Source organism: Mchenga conophoros, linkage group LG22, assembly GCF_057382185.1.
Source record: "Mchenga conophoros isolate Kocher_MC1m ecotype Shallow Benthic linkage group LG22, M_conophoros_male_GT1.1, whole genome shotgun sequence".
Lineage (NCBI taxonomy): Eukaryota > Metazoa > Chordata > Actinopteri > Cichliformes > Cichlidae > Mchenga > Mchenga conophoros.
In genome coordinates this window covers 15,930,443-15,948,899 of record NC_140546.1, presented here as the reverse complement: position 1 = coordinate 15,948,899, position 18,457 = coordinate 15,930,443, and the positions used below count along the sequence as shown (strand labels likewise).

General features: G+C 40.3%; 1 protein-coding gene across 6 annotated transcripts in view; it reads left to right on the top strand.

Moving 5' to 3' along the window:
- akap9 (A kinase (PRKA) anchor protein 9) overlaps window positions 1-18,457 on the top strand; it is a 68,125-nt gene that overhangs the window by 10,416 nt on the left and 39,252 nt on the right. For 5 of the 6 annotated variants that reach the window (XM_085263264.1, XM_085263261.1, XM_085263260.1 and 2 more), the window contains exons 3-16: window positions 4,583-4,627; window positions 5,226-5,288; window positions 6,981-7,130; window positions 8,091-8,246; window positions 8,448-8,603; window positions 8,725-11,598; window positions 12,790-12,852; window positions 14,210-14,357; window positions 14,532-14,602; window positions 14,715-14,835; window positions 15,032-15,129; window positions 15,516-15,621; window positions 16,186-16,408; window positions 17,848-17,899. In XM_085263264.1, the coding sequence (XP_085119390.1) occupies window positions 4,583-4,627; window positions 5,226-5,288; window positions 6,981-7,130; window positions 8,091-8,246; window positions 8,448-8,603; window positions 8,725-11,598; window positions 12,790-12,852; window positions 14,210-14,357; window positions 14,532-14,602; window positions 14,715-14,835; window positions 15,032-15,129; window positions 15,516-15,621; window positions 16,186-16,408; window positions 17,848-17,899 (4,326 nt within the window). The remainder of the gene's footprint in view (window positions 1-4,582; window positions 4,628-5,225; window positions 5,289-6,980; window positions 7,131-8,090; window positions 8,247-8,447; window positions 8,604-8,724; window positions 11,599-12,789; window positions 12,853-14,209; window positions 14,358-14,531; window positions 14,603-14,714; window positions 14,836-15,031; window positions 15,130-15,515; window positions 15,622-16,185; window positions 16,409-17,847; window positions 17,900-18,457) is intronic. The other variant, XM_085263262.1, reaches the window with a different exon arrangement.

Genomic DNA, 18,457 nt, shown 5'->3' with positions numbered 1-18,457 from the left:
ATTTTTTATTCATAACAAGCACTTATAGGAGCTCACAGAAAAGGCAGTGTAATGATGAAAGCTCTGTGTGGGGAGGGGGCGGGGAGATGGTCGTTGCTCCCTTGAGCCTAATGAGCCCTCCTTAGCTGTCATGACAACCAGAGCACAGGGCGCTGATTTCGTAATTTCAGGATTAAAAAAAAAAGTTAATAAATGCAGTTACAAAAAATTTTTTTTGGGCAGAACTGATTCTGATTCTTTAGTTCTTACAAAGCATCTAATTATGGAGACGTTCAACAAAGACCATGACCAAGTATATACCTCTAACTTAAAGGATCCACCATGCTTAGGTGGTCTATCTGCCCAAAAGTTCATATTGAGCTGCTTCAAGTTTTGACTTTATTCTTGTCCGACCAGTTTGCCTGGCTGTTTGAAGCCCCAGCCATTTGACTGGCTTGCTGTGCTGACAGCTCTGTTGTGACTCCAACTCAGAGCTAAAGGCCCAGCTTGAAAATCTTTGCATTGTCCTTAATATGTAACATATTCTGACCTGCTTTGGATTTGAAACATTTCTAAACATTTTAAAAATCATATATTAAATTAATATAAGAACACTGTAGTCATAAAAGAATGGACATAGTCAGCAGGAATACTCATGTAGATGATGGTCATGATGGTCATTTGGTGTTGAGATACAAGATAAGATCCCTCACACCATTATACCACCTGAACTGGATCCATGCTTTCTTGTTGTTTACGTGAAATTCTGACCCTACAATCTAAATTTCGCAGCAATTTTAGCCTCAGTTTCCTGTTCTCAGCTGATGGGAGTGATGCCCAGTGTGGTTTTTCTGAAATTCTCAGACGAGCCTGTCTGGCGCCAACAACTGTGCCACATTTAAATCAGTTTTCTGGCGATTAACTGCGTGTGTACGTCAATATCAATATATTTACTAAAAACTGGAAGTAGATGATAAATTGCTTCCATTATTTTATTTTTTAATGAAATATACACAGTATGAGCATGACTACAGTTCGTCTTCAGTGTTAGTGCTGTTTTAAAGCTGTTTTTGACGGTGTCTGACATTCTTACGATATCGTAGTTACTTAGGTTACTGACAGATAATTTCATCAAGCATGCCATGCTTTCTAAATAGTTAATTTCATATTCAAATAAATAAAATATTTTTGCACACTTCCAAGCCTGATTTTCTTTGGGTGTAAACCTTACAAGCTTACATAACCTTTCATTCTGCACTGAATTCCTATATTTTATTAAAATCGAGTCTCAACACTCCTGAAAAATAAATATTCATCCACCGTTCGGTAGAAACTCAATCTAAAGCAGTTTTTTAAAATATGTGGACCTGAGGGTTCTTAAACGTTTTTTTTTTTCTTTTTCAGTCGAGCCCTCTCAGTTTCTTTTAACAGCCACTCTTTCCCTGAACCCTCTGCACATTTCATGCAGCACATGCCCACAAAATACAGGGTTGCCATGGAAACAGACAATTGCCTTTTAAACAGATTGAGATGTGACGGTCTGTGCGACCAGTTCCTGTGGCCTTGCAGCACTTTTCAGCAGACCTTAAGGTTGGCTGAATGCCTCCGTGTTTCATCCACATTTCTTTACCTTGGAGCAACAAATATCTGTCTCCATTACAAAAGACCCAGATAAACTAATTAACTCCTGCCTGGACGGGGGCTGCTACACATCAACAACAAATGAAACATGAATTTTAAGACACTGAATGATACTGAGGGGATTGTGGGATTTTTTTTTTTTTTTTTTTTTTTTTTTTTGATGATAAATTATTGAGTCGCTTAAAGTAAAATGGTTTGGTTGTTTGTTTTTTCTTTTTCTTTTTTTAAATTCTGTCTCACATTTTTTTTTTTCCCTTATCCCAGACTAACTGCTCATGGGGCTTGTGGTGGAAAGGAAGGGTTGCCTGGAAACACAACAGCATCAGTGTTTTCCGCTGTCAAGCATCTCAAAGAGTTTTAAACCCAAATATGAGTGGGTTGACTAATTGGTGCCTCTTAGACCTTTGCATAATACTCTTTGCATCAGTGGAAACTGTCATGCAGCAAAAGAACTGTGATATTAATCATGTCTGTGTGTGGAATTTCAATCGATTTGAATGCGAGGGGGCAGTTTAATGAGTCCACACACAAAAAACTAAAAAACTGATTTAAATGAGGTTGATCTTTCCTTCAGTGTTGTCCGCTTGTGCACCTTGACACCACTTCCAGGACTCTGTGCCTTGTTCTGACCTCTTTCTTGCACATGGACCATTTCAACAAAGTAAATTGCACAAACCTCTAATTAAGTGACAAACTAACCTGAAGTGATAATAGCTGCGCTTGGTTCTGTAGGCAAATACGCAGTGTCCAAGAGGATGGTGACTTAGGGCTGGAACATAAACATTGGCTTGTTGTTTTTCCTGCACTTCAATTTTCTATTCAGTTTCATTTTTATGGCATCAGTTCAGAAAGCACTTTATCCTAGAAGGCACAAATATTCTATGCTATTAGAGAAAAGTCCCCTATGAGCAGCACTTGGCAATAATGAGAAAGGGAGATCCATTTCAACAGGAAGAGACGTGCAGCAGAATCAGGCTTGGGGAGGGGCAGGGCCATCTGCTGCAACAGGTTTGGGGCTGAGGGGAAAGATGAGACAGAAAAGAAGAAGCATAGAGTTATTGTGAACGGGCCCCCCAGGGTCAGTGAAGGCTTCCGTTGTAATATCCTGAGGCTTCTGAGGGAAAACATTTAATGCCAGATGTTAAAAATGCCAAACAGCAGGTTGCCAGTGTGTCCCTACTCACACTGAATTGAAATTGCAGGCATTTTTGGGTAAAACAATGCAATCTTCAATTTCCAGATTTGGGTCCATGAGACTTGGTTCTCTTTCCCAATAAGAAATTCAGTTTGCAAGTTTGAAATGACACAGTGGAGGCGATCCCTCACGCATTACAGGTGTGCACAAGTATTCAGCACAGGACTTCACCAACGATCTTACACTACTAATACATTACTTTGGCATTAATTCACAGCATGGCCTTAGATGCACAGTAACAAAATTACTTGTTAACAATAAAAACTTTAAGCTATGGCACAGATCCCTTTCCTGATTTTTTTTTTCTTCGTTTTTTCCTTTTAGTGTTTAAAAGTATTATACAGAAAAATGTTAGAGCCGCAGTGATTCCGCTGTAGAAGCATGTATGGGTAGAAACGAGGTTAGATTGAAACAAGCCTGACTGCTCATTACTGCTTTGAAAATCAAGCTCCGGTTACTCAGTTGGGTCTGACATACTCTCAGCTTTAATCTCACTCTGGCTGAGGAGGCTTGTGTTAGCATGTCGTTCCCACAGATGCCTGCAGAGAGTCGATGGTAGGAGCTGCTGTTCCTGTGTTGGCTTTAACTTCCTCTTTACTGTCACGTTCTAATCTTTTCATAAAATAAAAATGAAAGTAATTTTCATGTCTCTGAAAAGTTGTAGACCACTCTGTTCCTCACAAAATGAAGAGTGCACGTTACCCTAAACACAGCTGAGGTGTTGTTCAAGTTCTTCTTCTGCTCTGCCCTAGTACAGTTTGAATTTATGACCCAGGAATGAACCCACGAAGAGATTTTAATAATGGTGCTCATTAGAGGTGGGAATCACCATATATCCCACGATACGATATTATCACGATACTTAACGCGCGATACGATATTATTGCAATTTTTAAAAATATTTTGCGATATTCAGATTCTGTACATAAAGGTAAACTTTATCAATATTCATTTTATCTAAGATCAAAGTCTCACACTCAGTCTTTCTCTCATTTCAGTCAGTTTTATTGTTGACAAACTGAACGGTTTGTATTACATACTAGTCCAACTTAACTGAATGCAACCATCTGGTACAATTATAGCTATTCTGAACTATGCAATTTATGATAACTATGCAGCCCATTCAGCAACTGAAGAATTTGAAAGTAAATTAAAACAAAATATAATTTTACATTAAATAAAAAAGTTTTAAACTTAATTAAAATAAAACATGTCTTAAATTAAAAGAAGTAAACTGTCATGTTTATTGCTGCCAAAAAACAAGTTAAACACATTTGGACAGTGAAGGAATGTCAGGATTCTTGCTCAGAAAAAGGATCAACATGCTCTGAAGTCAGAGTTCCAGTCCACAAAAACTTTTTTTGTAACAAAATATCGATTTCTGCTGTCCCTGTATCGATACATTATTAGCAAACAGAATATCACGATACTACACAGTATCGATTTTTTCCCCCACCCCTAGTGCTCATTAAACTGCAGGAGTGAGAAAAGAGCTCTAACACAAGTACCCCAGCCCCATGCTTGAATGCAGAGTGCATACAGAAATAGGAGATATGGCAGACACTCATTCTAATGCTGAACATTTTGGAATTCTAAACAAAGTAATAAAGTTTCAGGAATTGCAGTAACTAATGTAACTGTTTTTCATGTCAGGACAACATTTGCAAGAATTAAAATGATTTAAAAAAAGTGAAGTGAATGGTTGTGATTGAAATCGTTTGTTTTATGTGGCTAATGTGTTGGTTTTATTCATTTTTTGTGTTGCAGCCAGAGAGTGAAGTTTCCACCACTGCAGAGGATTATTCCTCAGAGGTGAGACTTCTTGTAATATAAATCCTCACTTTTTCACAGAAATGTCACACCTGTAGCATGTATGTAGGATCACTTGTGTTTTAATTAACTCCCTTAGCTACAGTTCCACATTTTGTCATTTTATTTGATCATTTTCTTGGAGTCTCTTGGATATTATTTGGGTTTCCAGTGAAAATGGAAACTGTAAATCATAAGACAGAGTGCGATGTTCTCTTTGTTCCTCTTAGCCACTTAATAGTTCAGGAAATATTCTTTGTGGATAAATCGCTTCTCCTCTCATACTGTGTCCTTGCCAGCTGCTGCACACTTTCTTGGACAATAACTGAAATCTGTATTTTTTTTGTTTTGTTTTTTGTTGCTTAATAACACTACATTTTAAATCATTAACAGCCTCTGTTGACTGAGTCTGTAAGATGATTTTATGTTTGACTAGATGGAGAAAAAAAGCAAATTAGGGTATAATTCAAATGTGACTTTAGTTAATGCTTTTAAATAAATGCTTTAGGCTATTTTGGAGAGATTAAACTCTAAAATTATGAGCTCCTCTGTTGCATTTCCCCGATCTTAATGTTTGACGGATAGCCTTGTGAATTAACAGGTAAATGGATGCCTTGATGAGATCACAGAGCACCAAATGATGTCTTCAAAGGATTTTATCTGGGTACAGTAATCTGATCGAGCAGTTCTTTCAGCTCTGCTTTGGCCTTGCTAACACTTGCTGCTGGACCTGACTCTGTTTGCTAAATATTTTAATCTCCTGTAATATTTCCTATAACCCACTAACCACACTTGTTATGTGCCGTACCTGTATGTATGTGAAGTATTTGAAAAGGGAGATGTGGAAAAGAAAAAGAAATCATTACTGTTATAAATGACAAATTTGAAAGCCCAAAAGATTCACATGTTTCCGACTGAACAGAGGTTTGTGACATAGCTTAGGCGTGAATTCTTTGAAGTTGAGATACGGTGGAAGATTAGAGCACAGAAGGTGTTACACAAAGAGCCGTTTTCTTTTAAGTCACCGAGGTGATGTTCGAACTGAGACAGAAACCGGAGAGCTGCTGATCAATACAGCTGAGACAGTGAAACAGCAAAACCAGAAATGTGGTTTCAAGTGCAAAAAGACTTACAGGAGAATACTGAGGATAAACGAAAGACCAAATCAAAGACAAACTATGGGATTAAATGTTGACAGAAGTCTTTTTTTCTTCTTTGCTACAACCCTTTTACATAAAACAGAATCATTAAAGAAAAATCTAATCTTCTTCCTGAATAGAAAACCTTCAACTAAACTTAATAAGAGTATCTTTTGTGTATTCACTGATGAAAGAAAAGATTGGAAAACTTTTTCTTTCAGCAAAAAAAAAAGTTTAATTACAGTGACGTGATCTGTCCCTCTTGTGATTGTTAATAAATCTGAAGAGTTTGACGACTGAGGTTTGTTATCCAGCCTTTTGAAATATGGCAGACAAAGAAATTGAAGGAGGGGAGGAAAAAAATCAGATTTAGATCAAAGCATTTAGCTATCACAGTTATTGTGGGATGAACCTTCTCCATACCAGAAGATTGCATTTGGGAGTGGGAAAGAGGAAGACCACAGATTCATGGATGTAGTGAAGAACGTGTTGAGGGTCCGTGTGATAGAGGGGGATAGTAGGGATGGGGTGAGATGGAGACAGATGATCTGGTTACATGCAAGCCTTTTTCTGCTGTTCATCGATGAAAATAATAATAATCGATAATGGTTACATTGAAGCCTTTTTTAATTACTATTTTTTTGCCTTTATTAGTACAGTGAAGTGGAGAGACGGAGTGGGAGGGGGCACACAGCAGAAGGTTGCAGGTCAAAGTTGAACCCAAGCTGCTAAGTTTAGCACAGAGTAAGATGCTCACCTGCTCAACCTGTGAGCTAAACCGGCGCTCAGTTCTCATTCTTTTAACACAGAAAGTAGATCAGTAATTGGTCAGTAAGGGAGCTGATGGAAAAATGAACCTTACAGGCAGAATCGTAAAAACATGGGTCTCAGCAGAAACTTATAAATATTCATACCCGCCTCATTAAAGGCCTCATTAACTCCTAATCTAATTCGAATTCTGAGCCTTTCTACGATTCAGTAAAACGTATCATTTACAGTAAGTTTCAAGGCTGTGTCGTTTTGAATAACAATGCTTTGAAACCTCAATAGGTAATAAATATGCATTATATTTTGTGCATTTGCTTTCATGTTGCTTATCTCATCTAACTTGAAAGCTGTTGCTATTTGGTGGCGACTAACTGCTAAGCTTGTTCTAAAACCTTATCGTCTATTCCTGTGAATGCCATATTGGTTCTTCATGGTATTTTCCTGCTCAGGAGGAGGTGGAGTCCCTGCAACAGGTGACAAAAGGTGGTACGAGGCAGGATTTGGAGGATGCGCTAGAGGCCAAGACGCGGGCAGTGGAGGAGCTGAGTCGAGAGCTTGACGAAATCAGGTCTGCGTTTGGTGCAGAAGGCATGCAGCAGGTAAGGATTTTTAGCACAACGCTGTTCTTCTGCTGCTTCTTCTCCTCCCTGCTTCCTTTAGAGGTCGCCACAGTGGATGGTCTGCCTCCATCTCACCTGATCCCCAGCATCCTTTTCTGTCACACCAACCCTCTGCATGCCCTCCTTCACTACATCCATGAATCTCCACTGTCGTCTTCCTCTTTCCCTCATTACACAGGGTTTAGGTGTTCTCTTTCTCTTCCACTGTCCATTAGCCGGTGTATTGAGAGAATGCGTAGAAAGGAGATGATGCTTTTTAGTAAGTTAAACTAAAAACTAATCAAAATGATTCTTAGGCTTGTTTGTTATTATGTAAGAAGATTAGATTCACTTGTTTGAAAGTCTTGACATTGTCTCCTGTAATTTATTGATTATCCCAGGATGGCAGACATATGTGCACATAGTGTGTGCTACTACTCGATTTCATCAGCATCCATCTGTATCCCTGAGTGATCGTTTAGTCTTCCAAGGCTTTAGGCCATAACAAAGTACAGTGGCTCCACCAATTAAACTCAGAAGCCAATTTTGAGGTCCATACTCAAATCCCAAGTGATCAGAAGGGAAACTTTTGTAATAATGGAAATTTCATAAGGTGCACAAAGTGATGAAATTGGGGAGGAATTTCTTTTCTTTTTTTAATTTAAGCCCTTTTGAAATTTTTCCATTTATTTTTAATTGATAGAGTCAGAACGTTATAATCACACCTGACATTTAAACAGTTTCACAATGAGTTTAAAGTTATCAAGATGGGGAATATTTTTATTCCTGACCTTTACCTCCTTGGCAGTGCTATAGTTCAACCTGTATGTGCACGTTTCCTTTTATTGCTTCAAACACCAGCTCATTCATCTCTTTTTTTCAGTCATATATATATATGAGTATTAACTGGTTAAGCTGTGTAAATTGACGATTTCACTTAATTCCATTTTAAATTTATAGCTGCAGGAGTTTGAAGCAGCACTGAAGCAGCGAGATGGCATCATCACCCAGCTCACATCCAACCTGCAGCAGGCCCGTAAAGAGAAAGACGAGATCATGAAAGAGTTTTTGGAGCTGACCGAGCAAAGCCAAAAACTACAAATTCAGTTCCAGCAGGTAAAAATACTTTCATATTTATCAACCGAACTGTTTATCTGTTCTGTACTTCTTACGCTTTTAATATGATACTTTTGTTTGTAATTTAAAGTCTAATAAGCAATACATATTTGTGATAAGGTGGTCTTATAACCTTTAAAAACTGGACCTGTGTTTTTCCCCTTTATTTTTTGTACCGACTTATCTGACTGGTCATCACAGCTGCAGGCAGGTGAATCACTGAGGAATACGAGCCACAGCAGCACCGCGGCTGATCTTCTACAGGCCCGGCAGCAGCTTGTTCAGCACCAACAGCAGCTGGACGAGATGAATGTTGAGGTCAGAAAACTCCAGGAAGAGATCAGTGAGATGGAGTCGGTAAGAAGTTGCCTTGTCTGTTACGCTACATGTTAATATTTTTGTGTTTAATTAAATTGGTTGCACAGTGTGTTTTTTTAAATGTAGCCCAAGCATTTCTAAGATGTAATTGTCTTCGTAGTCAGGGAGAAGAGCTGAAGAATCATTTGTCCAAAGGATAAATGAAAAGGACTTGCTGATTGCTCAACAAGAAAACCTTATTTCGAGTCAGGAGCAGTCACTGACAGAGTTGAGAGCAGCAGAGGGGTCTTTTGCACAAACACTGAGGGAGAAAAATCAGTTAATTTCAGAGCAAACTGCAATAATCACAGAACATGAGCGGTCACTGACTCTGCTCAGAGATGAACTTGCTCATGTGGGAAGGACTACAGATGAGAATATTATACCGCAGTCAGATGAGAAAGATCTCATTATAGCAGAGAAGGAGACAGTCATTTTAGAACGTGACTGTTCTGTTACGCAGCTCGAAGATGAGCTGGAGACCTCAGAGAAACATCTGCGCGAGCTCCAACAGCGAATGGCTGTAAAGGAATCTGAGCTGGAAAAATATCTGGATGAGTTGGAAAGCACAAGGTCTGACTTGGAGAGTTATAAAAATGAAGTAGAGAGTTGTAAATTACAACTGGAGACGGAGCAAAAGGAGTTGGAAATTTGTAAGAGTGAACTTGTGACCTCCAGACAGAAAGAGCGAATGTCATCTAATGAAATCATGCAGCTCATGGGCACAGTCGAAGATCTGCAGAAGCGTTGTCACCGGGGCAGCATGTCTGAGAGTGACACCGTTCAAAAAATGCAGGGAGAGACCGAGAGGAAGCTGGAGCTTCTCAGGGCGGAGCTGGACGAGATGTACGGCCAGCAAATTGTCCAGATGAAGCAGGAGCTTAATTTGCAGCATGCAGCGAGAGTGCAGCAAATGACTGAGCAACATCACGCAGAGCTCGAGCTTCTAAAAGCTCAACAACTGTCCCAAACTCCCACTGGCAGTGCTGCTGAGGTGGGTGCACTTAACACTAAGATTAGGGAGCTCCAAGAAACTTTAGAGCAGTTTCAATCTATGCACGAAAAAGCCAGACATGAGCTTAGCGAAGTAGCCAGAGAGAAGGTCAGCCTGCAGGCCAGGGTGGATGGTCTTCTTCAAGAGCTGCATTTAGCTAACGACAAAGTGGAGCAGGTATCCCACAGTCTTCTCTCTCAGGAAAGCCAAAAAGTTGAGCTGCAGCAGCTCCAAGAGACCATTGACAATCTGAGGAGTGAGCTGTCTGCTGCTCAGGAAGCCGCACAAGAAGCTGAAACTAAACATGAATCTGAAATAACCAATTACAAGATTAAGCTGGAGATGATGGAGAGGGAAAAGGATGCTGTGCTGGACCGCATGGCAGAGTCACAGGAAGCAGAGCTGGAACGACTGAGGACCCAGCTTCTGTTTAGTCATGAAGAAGAGCTCACCAATCTGAGGGAAGACTTGCAAAGAGAGAACTTCTTAAACACAGAAAACCTTCTCAATGAAGCTGCTATCAAACACGAGAAAGCGCTGGATGAGCTGCGTGCTGGTTATGAAGAAGAAGTGTGTTTGTTACAAAGGGAGAAAGCAGAATTTGCCACAGAACGGGATGAACTTTTGCACCAGATTCTTGGACTCAAAGAAGACCTGAAGATGGCTTTGCACAGCTCTAAAACAGACAAGCTCGTCCAGCAGCTCCAAGAGCTCCAGGTCGAGCTTGAGGAACTCAGAAAGGGTGGAGAAGAACGAGCAAGAATGGAGACTGAAATGCATACAATACTAAAAAAGACGGACGTACTTGAAAACCAAGCAAAAGAGCGAGAGCAGCACTGGGAGAACAAGCTTAAAGAGCATGAACAGGAAAAGGAGACGCTGATCCAATCAAATAACACTTTGAAAGAAGAGATTAGCTCAAAAATCACGAAAATTGAGACACTCACGGCAGAGAACAATCAAATCCAGCAACAAGTAGCTGAGCTTAGGGAAGAAGTAGAAAAGCAGAGAACTACTTTCTCTTTTGCTGAAAAGAATTTCGAGGTCAATTATCAGGAGCTGAAGGAAGAGTACAAGTGTCTCATTGAGGCAAAGACGCAGCTGGAAGAGAGGACACGGAAGGAGACGCTTGAATTTGAGGCAAAAATTGCCAGCCTTCAGTCACAGATTCGAGAGCTGGAGGAGAGCAGCAACATGGAGGACACAACTGATAAAGCTGTGATTGAAAAACACTCTACTGAACTAATGGAGAAGCTTAATGTTACTTTGAATGAGAAGGAAAGCCTGACTGGAAGGCTTTCTGAAGTTACAGAGCAATTAATGTTTACAGAGAGCAAAGTGGGACAACTGGAAGAAGAGCTGATGAAAGTGAGACGAGAAAACTCGGCGGTCATTGCCCGAAATGAAATCCTAGAGAAGGAACTGGAAAAGGAGCAGGAGATTACGACAGAGCAGATAAGAGGGCAGGATGCCCAGAGAAAAGCTAAGCTCCAGGAAGATGAGGCAGCTCTTGAGCCAGTTTGTTCTTCGGTGGATCATCACATTCAGATTCAGTCTCTGCAGGAAGAGATCAAGGCTCTTCAGTCCCTCTTACAGGCAGCTGAACACGAGAGAGACGCCATTCGGCTGACTCTGGAGCTCAACAGGCTCTCACAGACTCCGTCCCCGGCAGCGGTGCAGTCCTCGGGGGAGGGACCTGTTGAAGGACGAGCCTCCCCGCAGAAATCCTCAGGCTCAGGGTCAAGCAGGCGCAAGAGGCGGCAGAGGTCGAAGCAGGAGCGCAAAGTGGGCTCAGCTCTTTCAGAAAGCAGAGAAGAAAGACAAGGGGAGGAGAAAGAGGAGGCAGCGACTGAAGAAGAGAGAGCTAAAAGTGCTGCAGAGGATGAGATGCAGCCTCAGATGGAGAGACAGGTTGCGTCTCGTTCAGGAGAGGGGGCCGGTAAGGAGGACTCCACTGACGGATACCAGGGAGACGGAGGCAGAGGCTACATCAGCAGAGAGGTAGGCACTCACATGTATCTGCTGCAGCACGCTGCTACCGTTTTCCTTTGCCTTTTTTACAGTATATGTCTAAATGATGAAAGAGCTTGTGAAAAGAGTTAAAACTGCATCACAATTAATGCTGGGGTACTTGGTGTTAACACTGTTGTTATTATTATTATTATTATTATTAGCTTTGTAAAAAAAAAAAGTGCTGATTGTGTATTCGTAGCCAGATCTTGCTGAAATATTGAAGAGAATGTGACTGAGGCGTTTCAGCGCTGACATATTTTTCTCTGTAGTGAGACACAGTTATGATTGCAGATTGCCTTCAGGCTTGCTCTGAAAGGTAGCACTGAGCAACATAGTCAGGCTGCTGTGCTGAAAGATACAGTTTCAAGTTTAACCATTCAGCGAGGTAATTGTGGGAAATATGCACGCTCAATGCAGCCTGCATGTTGCATTGAAGTGTCCATTGATATTCTGCTCATTTCTACTTTTTAAAGAGGCGCTATTCAATATTTATAATCAGCTCCTCCTCAAACTCCGCGTAATAATGCTGCTTTTTAAAATGGCTGGAAATGGGGAAGAAAAGCAGTCAGCGAGTCTTCTGATAGCTTTGAATCATTGCAGTTGTGCAGAAATGTGTACATTCTAGTTTCTTTCCATCTTGCAGGGAGTGAAGGGTTTGAGGTGAGAAGCCATTTTAACCCAGTCACTTCTGTGTCTGTGTCACAAATGCACAAAGAGTACAAAAAGATCGTGTACGGTGTCTGTCTGCCATTTTCACATCTGTGCCTCGTCATTAGTTTCTCTCACCTCCTGGGTTGGAAAAGCCAAACATGCAAAACCCCCAAAATACAAAAAAAAGCAAGGGTTAAAAATGTAACGCAGCACTTTAAAGTTTTACTTTAGTAGATATGTAGTTGATTTGCAGTGTAAGAGCCACATTTCTATTTAAAGGACTTTACTGATGTTCTGTGCAGAGTTAATACTGGGTTAAACAGGAGATTATAAAATCCCTGCATCTTTTGTAAAGTGTAGTGGATACTTTTAGGAAAGAGTTACTAGATGTACTCCATGCTCCCACTCAGGAAGTGATCCATAGCAGTGCATCTTACATTTCTGTTCATCGCTGTCTTATTTGTGAGCGCTTGTGGGAAAATATCAGCTTTAAAAACTACAATACATTTACTTTGCTTGCTTCTTTAGGTGAGCGGACATGGGCCGACCGGAGGCTCGGAGCACGCTGTCGAGGGAGAGCCGACCGAACATGTAAATGTCACTTAAGCTCACATCTTGCCTTTTGGTTTTCAGTTGCTTTGATGCATCAAACAGCGCGATGTAAAGGTCAAAATATTTTTTAAAAAACAACCCGCTCATACAGCTGCAGTACAGTGCAACCTGTGCTTTTATCCTACACCCGTCTGATGAATAAATTCCTCCTGTTCACGAGTAGGTACAGGCAACGAGATTTGATCATTTCCACACTCGACGTGCCTCAAATTATCAAGTGGATGTGCTTGTTGTGTAGGCAGAAAATTTTCACCAGGCAAAATGAAAAATAAACTCTGCATCAGCAGTCGTATCAGACGGCCTCACGAAAAATTGAAAATAAAAATTGTCATCAGAGGAAAAGCATGCTGTAAGGAATACAGTAAGGGGGGGAAAGTCTGTTTCTCAAAGTAAAATGGTCCTTGATGTCAGGGAGCAGCTGGGGATAATCCTTGACAGTACCCGAGGCGGTTGCTGAAGAGAGAAGCTAACAAAGTGTGCAGGTTTCTGTGCAAAAAAATATGCTCCTAAAATCTCTGTAAACATGTAAAAACCTCAGTTTAACATTAGGAACTAGACTGTAGACTACTTCTTAATAAAACCACTCCATTCCCACTTTAGCAAGTCTCTTAAAAACAAATATGGGAATTGTTTTATATATTTGAGCTTTTCCTTTTTCAGTATTTGGAGTAAAAATATGTCATTTTGTAGCAGCGTCACATAATAGCACAGCTGCCATCTGCTTGTTAGGCACTGACCATCTCTCATCTGCATGTTTTTAAGCAGCAGCATCTGCATAGCTACAGGTTTGAAAAGAGTCTGCTCTGCATCCGTCAGGTGTAGTGCGAACGGGGAGATGGCGTCATTAAAGTACACCCTGTTCAGAATGTAGAGTGCACTTTAAAACGTTTGACATCAAAGGTAACAGAATCGCAGGTTCACAAGTGTGTAACCATGCTAATGCACGATGCATAATTAGAGAGAGAAGCCTCACCGTGGGCCTTTTGTTCCTCGTTAAAGAAGTGATAATAGCAGACCTCACATCCTAAACACAGATGGCTCGTATCACGGCTCCGCCAAACAAATATGATTGCTGGCGTTATGTTATTTAATAATTTATGTCTTCTGGTTATTACATTAATGTAGTATTCTGCATAGTTTAATTTGTGGTCAATTATAACTGATATGTGATTATATTTAATTCTCTTTTTTTCCTTTGTATATAAATATCATAATTCTGTACTTGTGTGTGTATATATATTTAATAGCATACATATACTGAATATCTGTATGAAAAGACACATCCCATTATGGGTTATTTGATGTTGATGAGATGATCTCTTCTTCCTGCTTTAAGGGTGAGTGCAGGTTGCAAATGGAGGCCCAGCGCATTAGCCTGTCTCAGATCCACGCTGCCCAGTTTGAGCTGCTGCAGGAGGAGACCGATGCCCGCACACGCTCTCTGGAGCTGCAGCTGCAGGGCTTGAAAGATCGCGGTGCGCAGGGTGAGCAGATAGAGAGCTTTGTGTGCATCTGTGTTTGTGGCAAAGCAGAGCAGCAATCTGATGGGCTCATGTGTCCTCCACGATTTTGTTTTTAATACTGCCTGCTTATAGTTACACATCAAAACCTTTATGATTTTATATTACCTACATAATTTTTGTGCTTGTTTTTCTTAGATGAACAAAAAAGCTTCAAATACCAGGATGTGATGCAAGCCGTGTCTGAAGAATGCACTGCGATTATTCTGGTAATTACTAAGGAATAATATTTGAATTTGGTGAATCCTTGCCCTTTTTTTAAAAAAGAAAGTGTGGTGCTTCATTATTATCTCATTCAGCCTCATCTTTGTTTCTTTTTAGTCTTTTCGAAAAATCTTTGGTGAAAAGTTTTTGGTGAGCGTCGATGCAGAGAGCAAGCCGCTCACTTCAGAGGAACAACCAGTAACTAGTGACTCCACCTCCATGATCCTGGAGGCCAGAGGTACGCTTTTAACGAGTACATTAAACAAATATTGCATGTAATAAAACACATGAGTCTCCTGAATGCGGCACCACGGGGTCACCGTTAATTACTGTGTGGCTACTAAATGCTTTTACCTCACCCGCTGCAGGTGCACACTCGGATACAAAAACAAAATGTAACCCTTCTTTTTATTTTTCTTTCTTTTTATTTTTAGAGCTTTACAGAGAGCTTCAGCAGGTCAGAGAGAGGATTGAGCAGGAACATCGTCGACTCTCACAGCTCCAGGCTCTGCTGAGAGACGATGGGAACAAGGTAGAAACTTACTCACCCGCAGCCACAAGCTGTGCTTCAGTTCTACACTACAAGCTAATTCCAGCCAAGCTTTGAGCTTTTGTTTTATCACAATCAAATATTTCATTATCAAATATTTGAATATGTTCACAGCAGAAATAATGAGAATTGTTTATGTAGTTTCATTGGCTGTGAAATTTCTTAATTAGCAGGTTGGACTGCATGCATCAGTGCATGAATTGTGCTGTATCATTTTATGTTAGTATAAAACTGAAAAGTAAAAGGTTTTGCTATGGAAATTATTCTATATGGGAAATAATATTTTATAGCTCTGAAGTGTTTGTTTTGAGGACCAGTAAAAATTAAAGTATGCATGGAAGAGCCCCACTAAATCTGTTGTTTTCCAGATGAATGAACTGCAGACAGCGTTCAGTGAGCTGAAGAGCAACAGTGAGAAGGAGATCTCTGATCTCCGAGAACAGGTCGCCTCTTTAAGCCCCTCAGCAAGCAAAGGTAAATCTGGAGTTCATTTTTCTGATAAAAAATTAAACGCTATTATATGTCAAAGCTCATGTAAGTGTGTAATAATAATAATAATACATCTTAAAGATCCCAGGTTTAGGATCACTATTATTCGTTCTCTTGTAAGCTGTCTGCAGCTGCAGGCTTTAAAGTGTTGCAGAGTTGTGCTGTTGAAGTGTGTGATGATTTTTGTGCCCAGAAGGTCCCTCATACTTTGAGCTGGTGTCCTGGTTACATGGTGCATTTTAATTTTTGCATAAACTGCTTTGTATTCAGACTGTTTCTCAAATGTGTATAAAAGAATGCAAATGCAATGCAGTAAACAGCAAAACAACGTTTTGACTCTTCTGTCCAGAAATATTTAGTTTATCTTTTACCTGTAAATGTTATTGTGACCAAGTTATTTCTCTGCTCATTCATTTCTTGCTAGATATATGCATGTAGGCTTTTGGCACTGCAGCAGGCTGCATTCCCAGAACAAACATAAAAGTATCTTCTAATCAATTTAAATCTCTGATGCTTTCTAGTTTCACATTTCACCTCTGTATCGATTAGATCTGGAGGAGCTGCCCGGTGCATCTACTTCCCTGACCATGGAGTTGCAGAGGCTGAAGGCCGAGGCCAAGGAGAAGCAGCTGAAGCTGGAGGAGAGTCACAGGCAAGAGATGGAGCGTCTCAGAGCTCACTACCAGCAGCAGGCCACAGAGACGGAGGAGCGATACGCAACGGAGCTCTTCATGCTGCAGCAGCGACTGCAGGAGGTCACCACCCAATACAGGTGATGCGCCAGTTAAGTGAGACCCTATTTAAATGTTTATACGCATTTTAAGACAAATTAGTTTGTGAAGAAAACTTGCACAGATAAAAACAAGGCATAAGATATTTTTCACTGGGGGGAAAAAAAACCTGTAAAACATTTAAAACCCCGAAGTTAATTTTTATAGATGACTTTACACTCCATTGTTGTTTCATGTGAGACTTTTTAGTTTTTAAACAGCACTGCAGCTGCGCTGATAACATCTCGTGTTTACGTTGAAACACACGGACTCATTTTAATGCTCAGTTGGCCGAGTTTGTGTATGTCAAGTCTGAACAGACAAAGTGACATGAGTGACTGTACTAAAGAGAACTTCAAACACAAGCTGGTGTGCACATCCTGTGCAGCACGTGGAAGCTACCTGACCCACTTCAGTTGACAACAAAGCCTTAACTAATGAAATATTCACTAGGCCGCCCACAAACATGTGAAAGTACCTTGTCAGCCTTTACAAGTGGTTTTCAGAGAGAAGGGAGGCAATAAAAAAAGAAATCCACACGCTAAGTGCCATTTTCTTTAATTAAATAACCTTGTGGCCAAATTGTAAGCAGTTGCATCTCAAACATAATCTCTGAACTCTATATATCCTGTGTCTTCCATCAATCCGTTTTCACGCATCCAGCTTTTGGTTTCCGGGGCAGTAAAGTTAGCCTTTATGTGCTAGCTCATGCTTCCTACATACTTTGAGTTAGAGATATGATAAACTAAATACATATTTATATATTTTTAATGCATGAAATCAGTCTCTTTCTTTTTCTTTTATAACTAAGACGCTGCTGCCCTCCACTGTTTGAGATTGTAAATATAAGCTTGTTTTCCTCTCCTGACTTAAGTCTAATAAAAGATTTCCAGAGATGTGGAATTCAGTCACAATTTTATATCCAAGTAAATTATTCTTACGTATATATCTTTACTTAAATTACTCCGTTACTCCATAGGGGCAGGGTTACACTCAGTAATTTTATTTTTTTTGTTTCTAAACATTATTTTAAAATAAATAGTAAATTTACATCAGCAGCGTTTGACTTAATGAACTTCTTGTAAACCTTTTTTTAAAAAGCAAAAATGATGAGTTGCAGCATATTTAATTTTGTTTATTTTATCTGTTAGCCTCATTATTCATTATTGAAAAGATCATTTACATACATTTTTGGACAAAGATACAACGTTTGTGTGAAATGATAGATAAAGCATGCAGGCTCAATGATAATGTAATAAAACTTGAGTTGACGGTTCTCCTTTGTTACTATTTTTTTTATCTGAACAGTGCAATGAATACCCCCCTTTTTTTGTCTCAGAGGTGCTCATCTTTACCCACTCAGCTGTCATTCTTAAACTTTTAAACTTGTTTTACGTCACAGTCGATGCTGACTTTGCATTTTGTCTTTCTGCTTCTCCAGTGTTCCAGAGTCCGGCTCTGAGAGGATGGAGGAGCACAGAGAGGAACTAAAGGTTTGGTTTCCCCACTTCACCCTCTTCCTAAGTCTTCCACGTCACACGCAGCATATCGTAATACAAGCTGAAATATGAACTTGCATTAAGATGCTATGACAGTAAGGGTGGATAGGAGGGAACAGTTGAAGCCTTCAGGGTAAAACGTGCCCTAAATCCCCCGCCTCAGTTCCACAACCAGCATCGAGAGTTAGTCCTATATCTAACGATTAAAAGGGGCTGGATGTTGCATAACGCCGTTTTAACCAAGCGGGCGTATTCTAGTTTCGGTGGCTGCATGAAAGGAGGATTCTGTCTTGCGTGAATGAACTGCGGTCCATTTAAGCCATTTCAACTTCTCTCTTTCCTCAGTTTGTCATTCTTACTCCCTCTGACCTCAAAACTGCATGGCTCATGTTTTCAGGCTCTCACATCCTCACACAGAGATAAGAGAGGAAGATTGACAGAAGTGGGGATAAACTGAGGAAAAAATCAGGCACTTTCCGACGTTGTATGTTTTTGATTTGAAGCGTCTAGCTTGCAGCAAGACGGCAAGGAAGGCGAATGACTGTGAAATAG